We start from the raw sequence: 19942 nt of genomic DNA on the forward strand, positions 1-19942 counted from the left end.
TTTTTCTTTCGAATCACCTGAAAAAGCACAATGAGTACTCGAATTAAACATTTTGTATCGATAGATTCATGATCCCATCGAGTTCTAAGCGAAAATGGCAAGATAAAGTGTTTGGATGTGCTGGCATAGTGTCAACAACGCGTCATTCAATTTTGTATACATATACATTGTAATTTTCAAGGTTATACTAATACTCAGCAGTCGACTATCGCTGGTGTGAATCCGTTATCGAACCTCTCGCAAATGAAACATTATTCAAACACGTTCGAAACGTACGTATGCATCAAAGTTTCGAATATGTTTACGAGCGGCGTGCGCGGTGATTTACCGAGCGTAATACTAATCGGCAATTAGTCGACGTGGCAATAATCCAAACTGGTTGACGTATTACAATGTTTTATTGCTGATCATTTACTGCGCACTCGTCAGTTACATACGACGAAAAAAGTTTGTCGGTATTATGTATAGAGAACGTCCGCGAACGTAACACGATCGTAAAAAAAGCGTAGAGGGCGCGCACGGCTGGATACACCGTGAACAAAAAAAAATTGCGTATAGTTCGTCGTGGGAACGTGGGGAGTTACACACGTAAATAAATAAACAAGTCAACGCAAAGTTTCAGTAATAAAAATTCATAATTCCTCTTCAATTTCAATAAACGTCACCTAATACATTTGTCCTTCTTTGTACCATAGCATATATATACCTCACTTTTTTTTTTTTTTTTTCTTCATTTAACATATGCACAGGATCAAGAGTCCGTGCGCACGTGTGTTAAAACGCTCAAATACGCATGCATGCCTCTTATTATGCACACATGTGACAAACACACGCTTCATGTATCTCTCCTGCTAATGTCCCGCCTGTTCCAACATACATACATATGAAAAAACATGCGCGTGCGAAATGCCACATGAACACGCGCGTCGATATAATATTTTATATACTCTATTGTAGTGTAACTGCAGGACTCGACGCGGCACGCGTGCACATGTACACACTTCCGACTGAGTAGAGCATGTATACATTTTATATTTGATTCAAACCACAAGAAACACGGTCTCCTGCACAACGATCATAAGAATAAAAATAAGTGTCGTAATAGTTGTACTAAGTAATATAGTGTAATAATAATAGTAGTGGTAATAGTGATAGCGGTAGTAGCGATGATAATAGCACTGTTGGTATTTGTATCGACAGCAACGGTTCTTTTTTATCTATTTTCTCATCCGCGTCCCAAGACTGCGTATCGATAATTGATCTTTATAACCGTTACCAGTAACCGTCGTATGTACAATGTACATGCAAGTACAACATTTTTTCGTATGCCGTTTAACAAGATTTACAAGTAACTCTTTTCTTTTTAGTATGTAATATAGTATACATATATAATACATATAATATATATAATATTTATATTATATGTATATGTATATATCTATATCTATATGTGTATATGTATATATGTGTGTGTGTGGGTGTGTGTGTGTATGTATATATATAAATTTATATATACAGATATATAAATTTATAAATTTATACGGATCATAGGCGTGTATGCGTTTTGTAAATAAAAATTATTGTATAATCGAATAACGTTCTCTTTCTACTTCGCGATAATCGGTAATTAATTAGTTACCTACACGATATAAGTGACACAATGAACTCTTTCACGTACGCTGTGCCTCGCGTCGAACAGCTCATATTAGTTGAGAATTAGTTTGTGTCAATTAATTTGCTTTCAATCATTTTTATATATTTTGCCGACAGACAATCCGGTTAATCAAAGGATTAATTTACACAAACTAGCCGTGTTGTTGGACGCGACATTCTTTTTTTTTTTTTTTTTTTTTCCTTTTTCTTTTTATACATTCAGTGAAATGAACATTCTATCTGAATCGTTAATATATTAATTAGTCTCTACCTAGTAGCGTGTTAATTGTTCATTAATCGATACATTAATACAGAGGATCCCGTGATAACGAGATTCCGAAACAGAAAACATTCTCTACGTGCCTAATTTGAAAATTCGTTATACACTATTTTACATTTGTCTATTATATTTATTTACAATGATTCCCGCAACAGCGAATCTATCTTGTGTACGTAATCTAATCCACATACCGTTCCTTCTTTCTTTCGCCTATATAATATATACATTTGTCGTGTATGCAAGAAAAATATCTCTCTGAATGTAATCAATTGGAATTGTATCTTTGGATTACGACCAAAAATAGATTTAAGTGACAAGTATATAGGTGGGTTAATTCTCGATTAAGAATGGTCGATCGTGAAAGACATTGGCCGCGCTTAAAACTCTACAGCGTCGAATACGATGCGTAACAGTAACATAAATTACTTGCGTAACTCGACATAGAACATTGAATGCCTTTCGTTGTTCTCAACGCGTAAATCTTAGCTCAAAAATATAAGCGAGTAAGTGTTCTTAATAGTACTAACGGGGAGAGGAGAGAAAAAGAGAGCCAGTCATCGAAGTTTTAGATCGACCATCCTTATTCTAAATCATAATGTTTATCATCATATATACTTATGACGAAGATTAATATTCTTTCAATTTTACTCGATATGCAAGTGCAAAAGCATTTTTTTCACTTTTTCAACATTTTTTTATACTGATCAATTTATACTGATTAAGTTAATAAATTTTTTCTATCTATCATCTACTATTGACATAGGCAAATGAAGTTTCTCGCCTGATGGCATTTTTACATCGCATTTATATATATTAGTTCCATAAAAAAAATTAGATACTATCGCAAAAGTTCTAAGTACGTTAAAAATACCATCAGGCTTCACCCATTAATTTGTGCTTTATCCGTTAAAATGTATAACGAAGAAGTACCTTTTTCAGACCTTCTCAAAGCAGCAGCCCTATCACAGTGTGGCTCGGAGGTGAAGGCGGCTCTCTCTCCTTAAGCGGACCAGACTTATAAAACAGACTCTATTTGCTTAAGTTCTTTCTCGGGTGGTTCTTGAGGAGATGGCGCAGTTTCTACGATTTCCGGAATATCGTCCTCATTTTCTTCTTCGATATCTTCATCAATCGGAGTCAATGTATCTAATATCACAGGTTGAGTCTGTAACAAATTCGGTAAATTAAGGACGGTAAATATTCATATCGCGCGCTTCGAACATCTTCTTATACGTACCTGCGGTGTCGTGCATCGTTTCATCGCCGGAGCCATGAAACTGGTAACGGTGCTTAAGAAGAAGAAAAATCCTGCCATGAAGAATGGGATGCTGTAACTTTTCGTTGCATCGTAAACGGCACCTGCCAAAGGTGACCCAACGATAGCGGCAGCTCCTCTGAATAAAATTAGAAGGCCAAATGCATTCGTCAATTTGTCCAACCCCAAGAGATCTACCAGGATAATCGACGTCAAGGAGATGTATCCAGCTGAAAAATAAAAAGAAATAAAAATAGAGTTGTTGCTTTGCCATTATAATGAAACACAAATCGAACGATATAAAGACGCATCTTCGGTTAAGGTACTCACATATAGCTATGCCGAAGAAGATACTCATGATGATATAAGCAAGGAAAGAATGGCAAAACGGAGTCGCAGCTACAGCAACCGTAGATATGATTAAACAGATATTATTCAACAGCAAGGAATCCACTTGTGGAAAGTCTGCAATATATCCACAGGCTACACGGCCCACGGTGTTCGTGATACCAATTATAGATAGCAAATATGATGCAGAATTTCTTTCAATTTTCTAAAAATTATATACATTTAAGAATTAATCGCAGGGGAAAGCAATACTCGATAAAAGGGTCGCAATGTTTAACTTACATCTTGAACCGCAGCATCTACTAAATAGACAAAGGGAACGTACAGTCCAGCCATTCCAAACACGTTACTGATACCAATTAAAAGAAACACCGGATTTTTCAACAGAGACACGTCCATCATTGTTGCCAAAGCCTCTTTGAACGAGTCGGGCAACACCAAACAGGGACACAGTGGTTCTAAAATATATTTTGACATTAATAAAAATTCATGAAACACTGCATATCTTTCTTTGGGGAACTACTTACGTTCGGGTGCCTTTTCGACATCAGTATCTTTAATATCCCCGCGAACGGATTTTGGTAAAGAAAGAACACTTTGACGATAATTTGCAAGCGACTTTTGACTCTGATACTCCGGCAAATTAACTACGCTGCCGCTGTAAAAAATGTCCTTTCTCGACAGAGGCCGAATAATCTGCGGCTTTTCCTTTGGAATACTAGATTTGCTAGTAGTAAAAGTAATACTCTCACTATCCTGTAAAAATAAATCGTTAACATTGTAAAATATAACGAACTCATAAAATACATATTCAAAGGCATTAACGGCAGTACATACATCCACTTCTGCATTATTGTTCCGAGAGCCCATAACGCTGCTTGTAGAAAGTCTTAAGTGCAAGCTTTTTCTAATATCGCCATTAGAATTCAACGTTGTCCTGGAATTCTTAATCGCGCTAAGACTCGGCTTATATCTCTCACCGGTACTAGTTTTGCGAATTCTATCGAAGAAAGGTACAGATCCATTCTTAGGTAATCCTTGCACGTGCGTCGTGAAAGCAGGCTGCGAAGCATTTCTAGGCATAATTGGCTTGAATTCATTTTCAGACTTCTCTGATGCATCTTTGGTATCGTCTATATTCCTTTTACTCTTTGACTTGGTGGAAATATTCTTTAAATCCATGCTGCCACTGTTACTAGTTGCTCCACTAGACGAATGTTCTTGTACTTTCACTTCCGATATAGTGGGGAGGGTTGGCACCGTTGGAACTGGTGTTAAAGGAGTTCCTTTAATATTATGAGTTTTGAATGATGTGTATATGTATATCTAGCACGCTTCTTAAACGTCTTTCTAATGATGGTGAAATAAACTTTAATGAAGATTTACGTACCAGGCACTAATTGGTCTAAATTGAAACTGGAGTGAACACCAGGATCAATGTTAATAGGCATTTTCATTCTTTTTTCCATGGATCCATCAGGTAGTTGCACCATGAAATAAGAACCCCCAATACTCCCCCGTTCCATTTGAAATCTCTTTTCCTCTGCCATTCTCTGTAATAATGGTTTAACAGAAGATGGTTTCGGGAATTCTAATGGCCTCATCAATGCACCAAACACCTAAAATTAACCGTTATTAATAACGTGTAACTTATCATTTGTAACTACAAAAGTGTAAACATACATTGCTCTTTAATAGTACATTCATAAATAATATCATACTTACAGCGCAATTCAAAATAAGGCCAGCAAGAATTAAATTTGCTCCTTTCCAACTATATGATTCTAGTAACATTGTGGCAAGAGGTGCAAATGCAAATGTGCCAAATCCTGAACCACATACAGCAATGCCTGTAGCTAGAGATCTTTTGGTTTCAAAATAATAACCTACGCAAACTACTGCTGGTAAATATATTAGACCAAATCCAATTCCTAGAATAAACGATACAGTTAAACCAAAATGTCTACAACAAAGGGATGAATTACATAGTAATCCAATATGTTGTACACACCTCCCATAACACCATAAGTCATCATTAGCATATTTACACTAGTTGAAAATGTTGAAAGTACAAATGCCGCTGCACCTAAAAAACTGCCTGCCATACAAACTGCCCTACATCCATACTTATTTGTTAAAGCACTGACAACAGGTCCTTGAAGAAAATTGAAAAATGGTAAATGAACTATAACGAAATGAACTATGACCATAATAAGAATACCTACCAGCACTGAGGTACATGCCAGATAACAATGAGCCGACCCATGCAGTCTTGCCTTTTCCTTCTTCAAAATATGTAACAAATTCTCCCAGAAAAACACCAAATGTGTAGGCAATACCATCTACTATCATGTTACACATGAATGATGCAAATACCACCACCCAACCATAACCACCATCTGGTGGTGGTGGTATATCATGGTACTCGCATAATGAACCCCCTTCATCGTCTGGAGATGTTTCGTCACCTGCTCCATCAGTACTAGTTAATCTTGCATGCTCTTCTACAGAATATTCACTTTCCGTCTGTAAAAAAAAAATACTGTTTTACTGAAAATACTTTGATTATACAATTAACTTTCTTGCTGTAGATTATGTTTCAAAGTATCAATATTATTATCATTGATTTTCAATATACACAGAAGAAAGGAAAACGAAAGGGACAAAATAATTTATTTCTATTTTTAAATGAAAATTCTATCAAATATTTTTTAGTATCTTGTTGCATCGTAGCATCATGTTTGTGTCTGCCTTGAGTAAAGTAGTGGCAGTTCACCTTGAATGCTGCAAGAAAAAGCATCCTTTTATGCCTGTGTATAAACACATAGATACTTCATAGATCATTATAGTATCCAGAAGGATACTGATTAATATACTCGTAGCAAAGAATTTGTATAGATTTCTTCACAGAATCATACATACCTATGTGACTGAAACTATATACATTTCGGTCTGTAATTCACAAATGAATTCTTTAACGAGAACGAAAATTTCATAAAACTGAAATAAACCACCGTGAAATAAGTTAATGCAAACGCTGTTCCGGAAGATACCTCTCCGAGCGTAATGTGAGAACGAACGGCGATGCCGTATTGTATCTCATAACGCGACGCAAGCATAGATATTGTATAGCCACTGTGGCTTAATCAGTCCCTAAGGCTACACTTATCCATGATAAAGTAGCATTTACAACGAATCTAATAGAGAAAGTGAATAAAACATCTATAATTTACGAAATTGTTCTACCATTTTTATTTCAATTCTTCCAAAATTACAACCCATAAATTAATATTTCCCTAAAAAGGTTAGTATAACTCGATAGACAATTAAAACACTGAAATTAAGCAGCTCTATATGATTTAATAAATAATCATCTTATAATACATAATAGGTAATAACCAAAGGAATAATAAATTTATTGTTATCATCTTTCGAAATTTAAGGGACGTTGTTGATAAAAAGATTTATTTGAATCGATAATTTCGTTCACTCTGATTCGAATGCGTTCTGCGTATCAATAAGAGAGATCCGCGGACATGTTTCGCTGAACAGCGCAGCCCCGAGCAATGACCTCGAGTGACGATACATTCGCGAATTTAAACGTAGCGCTAACGTGTACAGGTAGTTCTCGACTTACAACCGCGTTGATTTACGATCGTACAAAAATAAATAAAACTATTGTCATTTTATAATATCATTGGGTATTGAACTACTTAACTACATTGTATAATAGCTTGACACAAGAAAACCCTGTCTATCAGTTAAGAAATTTACAATGGAAAGTGGCAAAGAAAAAAGGGCAAATGAAAAAAGTCCTAGTAATTGACTCTTCTAACTAAGTCTAGCGAATGAATTATAACAGCTATGATAAGCACGGACGATGACTTTTAAGAACCCATAGAAGACTATTTCCATTTGAATTCTACGATTATGTATGTAGATACTCATTTCAATCTATGCATTATGTAATAACATTTAAACTAGGTTGTTTTATTATTCGCTAGGCATACGTATGTTTCACGCATCTTACGTGAAATTCGAATTATGACCAAAGTTATCGAACGGAACTACGTCAGTAAGTCGAGGACTATTTGTACAAGTGCATCGAGGGACAACTCGATGGTGACTTGGCCGAATGGAAGGTCAGCCTGATCAGCTGATCCGCTGTCATTAGAATCGGTAAAACGTGCGCCACCTAACGTGAAGGCGAAGGAACCATGACGAGAGTATTGTTTTCGACCTTGTTTCTCGAGAGACGGTCGGCGTTGTATTCGCGACGGATGCAAATCGAGCACACAAGCGATGCAACGGCGGACAGGTGCACGGTAAGATACATACGTATGCACACAGCGTGTAACTCCGTACACGTTTCGCGTATCATCATCATACTCCTACGAAAGTGTAAATTACCGCAGACTGTCAAGGCTAAGTCACGTGTCGGCCCTAAACGAACGAACGAGAGCGGTTCGTGACGCGATGTGGCAAATGAGATCACCCGAGGATGAAAGTCGAGGGGCGCGTTACCAACGCGCACGGACGTAAGCACGCACGCAAGCGATTACCAAATATACACGAATCCTAGAAACATACCGTGCTGATCTTCCGCACGCGACGCGAGCCGTACTGGCTATACTGCGACTTGTTGAGCGACACGCGCGACATTCTACGATCGCCTTAATGTCACACTACGCGCTCCTTCCGTCGTGTTGGCCTCCACACACACCGTGCAGAGTTCTATTTTCGTAGAAGTGCGCGCAGCTGCGCGCTCTACGTTCTTCTTTCTCGTCACTTTATTCCGCAAGGTTTCCTACGCTGTCCGTCGTTTTAGCACGTTTTAAACTGCCCCTGCGCGATCGCCAGGACTAGCAGTATCAATCGTCAAAATCTGCTGCCATATCCTCTCTCGCACTCGCGCGCCCCGAATCAACCTCTACCGTACTGGCATCGCGTGCCAGTCGATTCGCACAAAACCAGGTGGACCCGACGTCACTAAATGCAAATAAACAAATAGTGGATACGGTGGAAAGTACAAGTTCGCGAATGGAACCGACTGAAACGTTATGTTGTACCTCGTGTCGCAACACTACCGGTCACGATGCACATAGGCGCGGCGACGCGTCTCGACTCGGGCTGCTCAGGTCTTCGACAAGGTCCAGCCACGAAACATTAGATGCACGCGAACGAAACGACACTGCACACCTCGTGAAACGATACAGCACGCGCGAATTGTCATGACAACTTTGCCAACAGTGAAGCTGCTGGCTGCTCGTGGACGTATGTATAGCTGCTGCGTACCACTGCGCGCCACGGTGATTCTATTTATACGCGAACACCGTGGTATAGCGTTTTTCCTCGAACTTCCTCGAACAAAGTAACTTTGTTCCCTTCACGTATTCGACATCCTTTCTTCTGTCATCGTGTTCGAGTGATTTTCGTGCAACAGGAACGACGGTCGATTAACAGACAGCACACCGCGACGAGGTGTCAATAATACGAGATCACCGTGTTGTTGATGGTTATGAATAGTACAGACGAAAAATTCACTATATTTGCGAAGCTCGGATTCCGGGTGAATTCGAGGCACACGACGACTGAATGCCACGGTCCTTGATGAGGATTTAAGTACTAGACAGACAAAAGAACCTCCTCACGACAACGAGAGAGCACGGAGCCCTCGTTCAAGCGGCACTGATCGTCCGTGCGCGAAAAGTTAACCTATAAATGCGAAGCGTCGCACACGCGTCCCCACCCTGTCACAATTACGTGGCGCGACAAACATACAATACGATGCGAATCTACCATCGTCCATGCTTCCGAAAGACGCCTTGAATTTTCAAACGACCGTCGTTCTTCATTCCAAATACGTTCTAATCGAATGTATCGAGAATTACGCGTTCTAGCGGAGTCGAACGAAAGCGGTACGGACGCGAGAGGAACGACATTATCGATTTCGCAGTTAACGACCGTTTCGAAAGTTATGCACAACATACACGAGAGGTTTTGATACGAAGCGATTCGCTTAAAATGATTTGTGACCTTACGAAAGTGTTATATAAACGAAAGCTATAGAATATTAAGAAGCTCAGATAATGATGTAAACAGTTCGAGTTACATTCTTAGTTCTCTTCCTTCATTCCACGCTTCTAACATCTTTATGTATCTTTCTTTATCTTTCTTTGCCAAAACTTTTTACTAAAAGATCGTTAAAACATAACAATACTTTAATTTAATATTGATAGAGAAAACAATTATATAGATAAACCATTTTTTTTACTATTATCTAGACATTTTCTAATCATAAAATATAATTCGAAGATTTACATTGATCCCCGATGGATCAAAACGACAGACATTATACTGTAATCGTTAAATTATCTTTTATCGTAGAAGAAGCGTCAGTGCCCACGTTCAGCGGCTTAGCTTAGCGCAGTGTTTCTCAAACTCCAACTACCCGCGAATCTTTTAATTAAAAAAACTATCGATGAATTCATTCTCAGTAATATATTATAAATACAGACAACACAACGCGTGATATTTATAAGGAATAGGATGCACGTCACCGATTTCAATGACCTGAAAATGTGTCATCCGGGTCAATATTTCGAGTAACTTTTTCCTGTACATATAATTGGCCTTAGTTTCAGAGATATATGCACAAATAATTTTAACACTACATTTCGTATTTTAAAGGTTTGGGAGAAATCAATAAATTTGTGTAAGCTTATTTACTAAACCGAACCTTAATTCAGCTTAAATCCAAGTCAAACCTTTAAAATGTACATAATATTAAAAATAAAAATTTTGCATATATTTCGGAAAGGTTGCTCAGAATGTTGACCTTGACAACATATGTTTAAAGTTATTAAAATCAGTGAAGTATATCTTAAATAATTACTAAAAATGATGAAACTATACAGGGTGTTCGGCCACTCCTGAGAAAAATTTTAATGGGGGATTCTAGAGGCCAAAATAAGACGAAAATCAAGAATACCAATTTATTGATGGAGGCTTCGTTAAAAAGTTATTAACGTTTAAAGTTCCGCCCGTACTGAATTTTTTTCTCGAAAATGCGCAGGATTTCGGGGGTATGTCTATTCACCAAAAACAATTGTAATTGACCCCCGCAACCAAGAATAATTTTTTCCAGAACGATTTGAAATTTTTTAATTTAATTGTTAATAACTTTTTAACGAAGCCTCAGTCAAGAAATTGATATTCTTGATTTTCGTCTTATTGTGGCCTCTAGAATCTCCCATTCAAATTTTTCCCAGGTTTGGCCGAACACCCTGTATACAAAATTTCAGCTGTTCCAAACTTTCGAGTTTCTTACTATTTTTGATATATGTTTAAATATTTTATATGTATTATGTAGACATTTAAAAATACCAATGGTATTTGTATAGAATTGTTTAATGGAAACGAATAGACTTCCAACCACACGTTCTAACCACAATTTGAGAAACACTGATTAGCGTATTCTCAATACAAAAAAAAAAACGCATTAATCGTGCGTCTAAAACGATAAACAACGACACGTAACACCGTCGATAAATGAAAAATTGAGTCGCGATGGATGGTAAAGAAGACCGTATGGTAAATTTGACTCGAGAAGTTTGATGGCAAAGGTCCACGAAAATAAGTGGCTCCGTGACATTGGGCTCCATGCAATGCCAAAAGACCCTTCGTTCTTGTTTTACTAATAATTTAATCTTGGTATTCCAAGGATTATGCATTTACCGAACTATCGACGAAACACGGTCAGTGTCACACGAGGGTCTGCGTTCACGGAAGATGATTCACATTGACTCGTGCAGTAGCACGGATCGGTAAATTATTTACTAAGGAAGCAGCAGCAGCAGCACGAACTTACGTTCAATGTATCGACACGTTGTTCCGCGTAAGCCATTAGGTCCGTCGTACTGCGCTAAAGCGCTTTTTAACCGGACACCCGGGGAAAGACGAGCCCGCCTCGAGCACACCACCAGTTTATGCAATTTTTAGAGTTAGACGTTTCGAAACGTTGCCTCACCGAGCAAATATTTGCTGGCAACGGTCGTACTTCACGATGAAAGTGACAGTTCCCACTGTGACGGTATTATCAGCTGGCTTCGAGATGTCACGTTCAAGATCGAACGACCGAATAGTCGTGCAAGAAACACCGTGCACCGTGAAGTGGCCATATCGTAGCGTGACGCGAACGCTAATAATCTAGCATAAGTCGATGCTTACACCACCATGAAATTGATCTCGCACGCGAGCCCGAGAGCTTACCAAAATATCGTATTATCGAGATTACCGGCGATACATGGAATCGTGGTTAATCAATAGCAGCCATCTACGCTCCCATTCGTCTACGAAAATCGCCGACGATCAAGTTACAGCGGCGGTCAGGCCGTGGGACAAGGGAGGGGCCCGGGGAAAGGCGAGCGTTAAGTAAACATTCTGAAGATTATCTCGAGCCCGGAGTAGCCAGCGGCGAGAATACTCGAATTAATCGGCACACGATTAAAAAGGGGAATAGGTAAATACACTGGAAGAAACTGGAACCGCTGTGCGTTCCTTCTCGATCACGCGAACGAACTGTGTTGAAAACGCGTTCCACGACGATCGTGTGTCGGACGACGCTTATGAATTAATTAGATAATAACCAACGACAATTAGAGTCGAAGGCACCGAGCGTATGAAAACACCATCTGCTTCTCATCTCTGCGGAAAAATTAACGGCCTAGGCATGGTAGCAGGGCATGCTCGAGCGAGCCAATTCGCAATAATTGACGAAACATTGTTTGCTTCTAGACTCGGATCTTGGGGCTGGATAACTTCTTTGTCATCTTGAAATAAACGAACCGGAAGATTCTTAATGATGAACGACTGTTCTTTTTCTCGAATAATAGATAATCAATAAAAGTAACATGTGTGGCAGTAATTATGAAAATAGTCCAAGTCAAATATCGGAAAAGAATTTAATGTAACATTTATTCTGTATTATTACCAAACAGTTAAATTCTTATCTGATCGTTATAAAGTACTTACAGTAGACCTAATAGAGGCAAGGCTTGCCCGTACAATTGAGAGATTTTGTTCACCTTAGGGCAACAGGTAGGTTGTAAAGTGCGAGCTGTTATAATAGCTTTCCCCGATTAAATTTAAATGCACAACCAAGTAAGTTGAGAAGTTAAAGTAACTTTTATACCCACATAATTACAAAAGTCTAATGAATAATGTGTTTTTCTTTTATTAGATAAAAGCCCTAAAAATGTTGGAAACTCTACTAGAAAAAGTAAATGAAGTCGGAAATGCGATGCAGAATAAATGTAACGCTATCTGAAATATTTTTAATGGATATTGACCATGTTGGAAGAGAATTTACTTCTCTATCGCTACTTTGAAATTTAAATTTTGATCCAACGAATAACAGATAAACAATTGTTTATGTCTCGTTTGTTATTTGAAATTTGTATCTAGATAGGAATGTTGGATGTGTCTGTCCTCGATGTTACGCGCGGAAGTGCTAACGAGATCAACAATTTGTAATAATCGGCGGGGCATCTGGTTCTCGTCTTCTTGGAAACATCAGCAGCGACGCCTTGAAATGACTCAGAAAACACAAACGAACCAACTCACGATGTTTTTCCCGAATCGCAATGGGGCTATTGTTTACGACAACGTAAGCCACTTCTGTGTTGGCCCAGTTTACTTAGGACTGCGAGAGATACCAGCAACTGCGATAAACGCAGAATCAGAAAGGAAGAACATCGGTCCCGCACTTTCGATGAATCACGTTCGAATCGTCTGCGTACCCGCTCTCATTATCATAATCTCAACGAATTGTCTCGTCGATAACATGTTCAGTCTTCACGCGCTTTTGTTCCATTACTATAGACTCAAAGAAAAAAAAACAATGAATTGAATTTTATTTAATCTTCGGTATATCTGCGTTGGTAAATATCAAAATAATCTGCGTCTTTTGTCTGTAAAAATTCTTGTTGGCTTTCATGTAAAATGATCTCATTGTAAGTGTAATATCCAGTAAAAGTTGCTATCTCGTATTAATTTTAGCACTACCAGAATGAAACGTGACTAAGAATGTTGATAAAAGTATATGCAAAATAAAACAAATCTAAATTTAATGAGACAAATATTCTGGGAAATTATTTACCAAGTGTTTATAAATATAATATTACTTGAAAAATTCTTTTATATTTCGCTATATATTTTTTTCTTCTAGATTCTGAAAATTCGTGGACTCTCCTCAACGCGTTCGAGGATTACCAGGGATTTGCAAATCACAGTTTCACGTCGTTCGTTTCGATAAAATTTTATACATGTGTAAACATTTTTTCAACTTAGACTACTTTTATATCGGACTTTCGCGCGATAAAGTATTAAAACAAAAATATGAAATCGCGGGAAAAAGCTGACTGATTCTAATTTTATAGGTTCGAGGAAAAAGTATTTCTACGCGTGGTCGCATAAGAAAACTGGTATTAAAACGAAGCTATGAGATCGGAAACAGTAATCGAAAAGTAGAAGAATTTCGAAGTAAACGATGTAGTTAATTATAGCATAGTGGCATTATACGTTTGGTATACTCTTCAATAGAGAAGGTTGACAATAAGAATAAATTTAAAAAATTCAGAATATATGTTGTATCCGAATAATTCAAACCATTTTAAGACATTAGTTACAAACATACAGGGTGTTCGACCTCCCTGGGAAAAATTTTAATGCGAGATTCTAGAGGCCAAAATAAGGCGAAAATCAAGAATATCAATTTGTTGATTAAGGCTTCGTTAAAAAGTTATTAACAAAATTAAATTAAAAAATTTCCAATCATTACGGAAAAATTATTTTCGGTTGCGAGGGTTAATTATAATCATTTCTGGTGAATAGACATACCCCCGAATTCTTACGCGTTTTCGAGAAAAAAATTCGAGTAGGTGGACAAAATTTTCGGTGAAATTAAAAAGTTTCAAATAATTCTGGAAAAATTATTTTCGATTGTGGGGATCAATTACAATCATTTTTGGTCAATAGACATACCCCCGAATTGCTACGCGTTTTCGAGAAAAAAATTCAAGCTGTGAAATTTTTCGACAAAAAAAAAAAACTTTCAAATCATTCTGAAAAAATTATTTTCAGTTACAGGGGTCAATTACAATCATTTTTTGTAAATAGAACAATTCCGAATTCCTACCCACTTGCTAAAAAAAAATTCGAGAAGGTGTTCAATTTTTCAACGGAAAAAAAACTTTCAAATCATTCTAGAAAAATTATTTTCAGTTGCTGGGATCAATTACAATCATTTTTGGTGAATAGACATACCCCCGAAATCCTACGCACTTTCGAGAAAAAAATTCTTTACCGAAAATATACTGGGTGGCCGGAAATATTTCTATAACTTTTTAACGAAGCCTCAATCAACAAATTAGTATCCTTGATTTTCGTCTTATTTTTGCCTCTAGAATCTCCCATTAAAATTTTTCCCTTGGGCGGACGAACAATTAAATTTAAATTATAATTTCTATATATTTCTGGAGACGAAACGAGCAATTGTTTAGACATACGAATTGATTTTAATGCGAAGATACTTGACGAAACAATTTTGTTAGCCTTTGTTTATGGTTCAAAGTAAACGTACGCTTTATGTATTTTGCTCTTAGGGCCAAAAGAGCGCACGTTATTTCGAGATTTAACAATGTTTACTCGAAAAGTTACAGATGGTAGAACTGCAATTCGTCGGTCGTTACGAGCTCGAGGAATCGATAATCCCGCTGATACTACAAGCGACAACACGATCCTACTTGATCGATTTTAATCGGTCCGATGGAATTATGAAAATTCACCGAAGGCAATCGAAATGATTGGACGCTTATTTGTTTTACTACTATCACAAAGAACCATCGCGACCAAGTTCATCGATCTCGTTAATCGAGCGTCCATTTCGTTAACGGGAGGTTACGGCGTTTAAGATTCACGTACCGAATATCGAGGTTAATCGACTCACGTCATAAATACATATAAACGAGGAGGGTGTTCAAGGCGAGGTAACTGAATATCGCATTCGCGGGCACGTATACCCGTGTTTGCGTGCTCTAATATTCGGTGACCGACTAGCCCGGGGGATAAGGGAAGTACTCGACATCGATACAGAACGATAACGAATTCAACAAACACTCTAAAGATAAGATGCTCGCACGTAATAAAGTATATACATCTTAATCCGCGGCTCGGTACGAGTACGACGTTGTAAAGTGGCACGTGATACGGGTCTACGCCAAGAAATTACGAGGTGTATAAAGAATAATGTAGCTGCCAACGGAACACGACTCCGCCCAAACAACCGAGAGGATTTTAATACGCGAAATCTGCCCTCCGCATCGACGTTATTAATATCAGAGGGGGCTGTCTGGCGGCGTGTTGCGCTATCAATGGTTCTCGCTGGCCAGCGAACACGCGGGCCACTTTCACTCGCGTGTTTCGTGATTAAACCGATCCGTGCCGTGTATTTTCTTATTTACCTTGAGATTCCGCGTTATCCGCGGTAACCGGCCGCGCGCGATATCGCGAACGTTGCGTGAAGTTTGCCGAGGATGCATCGTGTCACGAGAATTTCGAGGCTAAGCGAAAATTCCGTTCTCGTAGGACGATGAGAAAACACGCCCACTAAATCGGTCGTGGTCGTTTCAATCCCGATTACGGTCGAATTCGCGCTAAACTTGACCAAACGAAACGATCGTTGCGAGCAACGGTCCACGTGGGTCGCGGTAGATCGGTCATTCTTTTAAATTTAACCTTTTATAACCTCAAATTATAATTCGGAAAATATTATTATAGAACATCGATGAACTTTGATATAATGGTAATTAAATTTTAATAAATGCAACCTTCCCGACCGTATTTATGCCGGCGCAAGAAAATGTAATTAGCAGTTTTAAACAGACTCTTCGTTGACCATACTGTTACATCGAAACGAAAATTGACGTTCGGTCGGCTGGAACGTGTACGCGTTCGAATGTACGATTTTACTATGCAACCCGGAGGAATTTCTAATTTTATATCCAATATTTATTTTATTTCGACAAATATTATATCTTTAAAAAATTATTGTACACTAATAAAGATCCACGTTCTAGTATAACCTAAAAAGTAATTTTCAGACAGTTGCCGCAAAGAGGCGAATAATTGAGGTCGGAACGTCGATAAATAATCGAACGGTTGATTTTATCAATAAAATACTCTAAGAGCGCAGTATCGATGATAACGAAAGTAGAAAATTGTGACACACATTGATAATGGAACTAAGTCGAACGTTGAAAATGTAAATAACGGGCATGTGACTCGAGTGATCCACGGGGTTATTAGGAGTTAATAGCCTGATTCGCCCGCTTCGTAGGGGTTATAGGCGCTGCCAGTCACGGACAGCATCGGATATACGTCTGTGCCGCGGGCGCGATCGAAATTCGACATCTGCGTACGATCTCGACTTAGCGGCCGTGAAGTTACGTGCGTGCGTGCGCGCAGTCGAAGGACGGCCGCGCGCGAGAAATATAAGAACCTTACACGAAATTACGGTCGACAAAAGTTTGAAGAAATTTTTACGTACCTTGTTCTTGGGTGACATCGCGCAATAGCAACGTTCGACGGTAACGTTCTATCTGAATGAAGATGAATACACCCTCGTGGTGAGTGAGTGAACGAATGAGAGAGAGAAAAAGAGATGGCGGGACTCGCGCCACCTGAGTGGACAGCGTCCAGCTACGGTACAAGAAACGAGCGATATGAAAATGCGCGCTGCTCAACCACCGGCTGACTTATCGCATCGCGGACGTGGAGTCCATCCGATTCCCCACTCTATGGAATAATCTCCATCTCACTCCATTTCCCTTACCGAGTCTTCTCCGTGTTCTATCGTCTCGTTTTGCTTTATAGACTCCCTCTTTGTTCACCGATATCCCTCTCTGTACGACTATCTTTTTCTCTTTTCTTTGCGCCGCGACGACGGGCCGTCTTCCTTCCGCTACAGATTTCCACGCAGGCATTAGTCACGCTGTCGCACGGATTCGACGAACAAAGCGATCTATCGATAGGTACAAAGTTCTAGCCGCGCGCGCCCCTGATACTCCAAGTATGCGCAAGATATCGCGCTCGGATGAAGATCTGCCCGACACTGGCGCGATGAAACGCGCCGCCAAAGCGTTGCGATACGGCCAAACGGCTCTGAACGTTTCGATTCGTAGATACGCCGGAACGGGGAGAAGCACGACACGAATGGCAATTCGAATATGTATTTTCGAAAAGTTTATTTCTAAGCTATATCGCCCGGAACCGTAAAGGTCAACCCTGACAAAGGCGTAAATTGATGTTTACGATGCGACGGAAATACATACGTCTTTACGCCCATAAAATGCGCTTTCCCGATAATAATACTATACGTCGTTAGTCCGCACGATACGGAATGTTAAACCATAACTTTTCATAAAAATTTTTATCGCCGAATCCGAACTGCGTTTAGGAGCAATCTGTCCAGCTACCCAGTATACGTTCGGGGGCGTTTCGTCACGGGAATTTTAGCGCAGATGCGCGAATACGTGTGTTTTCCGACGAAAATAGAGTGCCAGATCGTAGCCGTTCGGTACTCCTACTTTACATGTGGAAACACAGACCGAATTCGGTCAGGCTTTACTTTCAGCGACTCTGTTATAGCTCGTAGGGCAAACCGTTCGATAAATATCGACAAAGGTGACAGCTGCAAAGAAAGGGGTTTACGATGATAAATTTTAAAAGAAACTTACGATGTTGTTGGCCGTAGATTTCGGATGAATTTGCAGGCCATCGTCGTCACCGATCTGCTCCCCGATCTGTTCGCGGCTGCTGGCGGGGCCCATGTCAGCGCCGCGGCGCCTACCCGGAAGTCGGTTATCACTGTCTTAAACCGATCTAGGCACCCACAGCCACCGATCCCGGTGTCCGCGTCCCCGGGGACGAGGAACGACGCGAGATCGACGCGATCACGAGCCGGATGACACCTCCTTCGGGCGGTCCGGTACGCCCCACACCTCTATATACTCTCCATCGGCGTTTTATGATATCCTGGAAGTCGCAGCTGCTCGACAACAGCTCCTTCCGGGCGTGTTCCGCGTACCCTCAGTCCATCGGTGTTCCACCGCGACAACGATGATCCGAAACGATCCTCCACCGAGTCGGAGGACGCGTCCGTGAGCCGCGGCTCAGACGTCGATCATACGGTCCACCGGTAGTTTCTCTTCCTCCGTTCGTTTACGACCCACTAGACCGTGCGACACGACCGCCGCCACGGGCACCAGTTTTCGAAACGTTCGAACCCCGACGACGACGAGGACGAGGACGTCGCTTGCACCCCGCACGGGACGAGTCCAACCGGACGACGATCCGCGCTTCGAACCTTCTCCCACCGATGCGTACCGGGTTACGACGCGATCGCGATTTCGGTTTCGTTCGCGATTCCTTCTCTTTCTTTATTTATTTTTTGTTCCTTCGCGATGTCAGTTTCGAAAGGTAAACGTGAAAATCCTGTCGAAGAGAATTTTCTCGCAGACGATCCCGCCGCGGGTGGGTAGCGCCGCGGCGCCCCGGGATCAATAAAACGACCGCCCGGCCGTCGCCTTCCCTAGGTCCTGCCTGCCTGCCTGCCGTGATCTCCCGTTTGCGCGACGCCGAACGTCGCGACGCGTACCCCCTCTCCCCTTCGCGCGCCCCTCCCGCCCCCACTCCGTTCCTCGTCCGTTTGGACGCCGACACGACGGCACGGTGCATGCGCGATCTTCCATCGCGCACGCCCCCACGCGGTCTCTCCCCACGAGCCTGCGCAGGTCGATTATCGACGCGATGGCTCGCGTCGGTATTACCATGCGTCTGCACCAGGGGGTGGGGAACCTTTTGGCATTGGAAGGCCGCATGTCGGTTCACGGATTACCCATAATGCCGTACATTTTCGTGCACGGCCAATTTTGACAAATTTTTAAAAGAACACAGGTCAAAATATATATTAATGTCGAGGAACCTGTGCACGGTAGCGAACGATTGTTTAGTCCACGTTTCTCTTATACCCTTCGTCCACGGAACAATGGACAGATCGATAGGAGCTGTTAAATTTTTAACATGGTGCTTTAAAAGCAACGATTTTCTTCATTATAATTAGTATAAACACTGTTATATAATTTATAAACGGGGTTCCGAATATAAATGTTTCAAACTGTTACATAAAAGTTCCGAAACGGTTATGAAGAACGTCAAAGTTGAACTGTATCGGTTTAAGTTTTTGCATCAACTCTCATACAGGTTACAATTACTTTTTAGGTTTTGAAACAAATATTTACAATATACATATTTACATATCTCATCGTTTAGATGCTAGTAATTGGATC

At 40.1% G+C, this 19942-nt stretch overlaps 1 protein-coding gene across 1 annotated transcript; it reads right to left on the reverse strand.

Annotated features, from left to right (window-relative positions):
• Nucleotides 1-616: 616 nt before the first annotated feature.
• LOC122400603 (monocarboxylate transporter 3) lies at nucleotides 617-19180 on the reverse strand. The gene is made up of 11 exons (XM_043402135.1): nucleotides 18332-19180; nucleotides 5762-6062; nucleotides 5548-5691; nucleotides 5262-5467; nucleotides 4927-5155; nucleotides 4374-4822; nucleotides 4064-4292; nucleotides 3819-3994; nucleotides 3519-3741; nucleotides 3171-3418; nucleotides 617-3098 (listed from the first exon to the last, which is right to left on the reverse strand). The coding sequence occupies exons 1-11, from the start codon at nucleotides 18422-18424 to the stop codon at nucleotides 2949-2951; spliced, it is 2448 nt and encodes an 815-aa protein (XP_043258070.1). The 5' UTR covers nucleotides 18425-19180; the 3' UTR covers nucleotides 617-2948.
• Nucleotides 19181-19942: the final 762 nt, after the last annotated feature.

This window comes from Colletes gigas, unplaced genomic scaffold (assembly GCF_013123115.1).
Source record: "Colletes gigas isolate AHSC1104 unplaced genomic scaffold, ASM1312311v1 Colletes_gigas_Sc00019, whole genome shotgun sequence".
Taxonomy (NCBI): domain Eukaryota; kingdom Metazoa; phylum Arthropoda; class Insecta; order Hymenoptera; family Colletidae; genus Colletes; species Colletes gigas.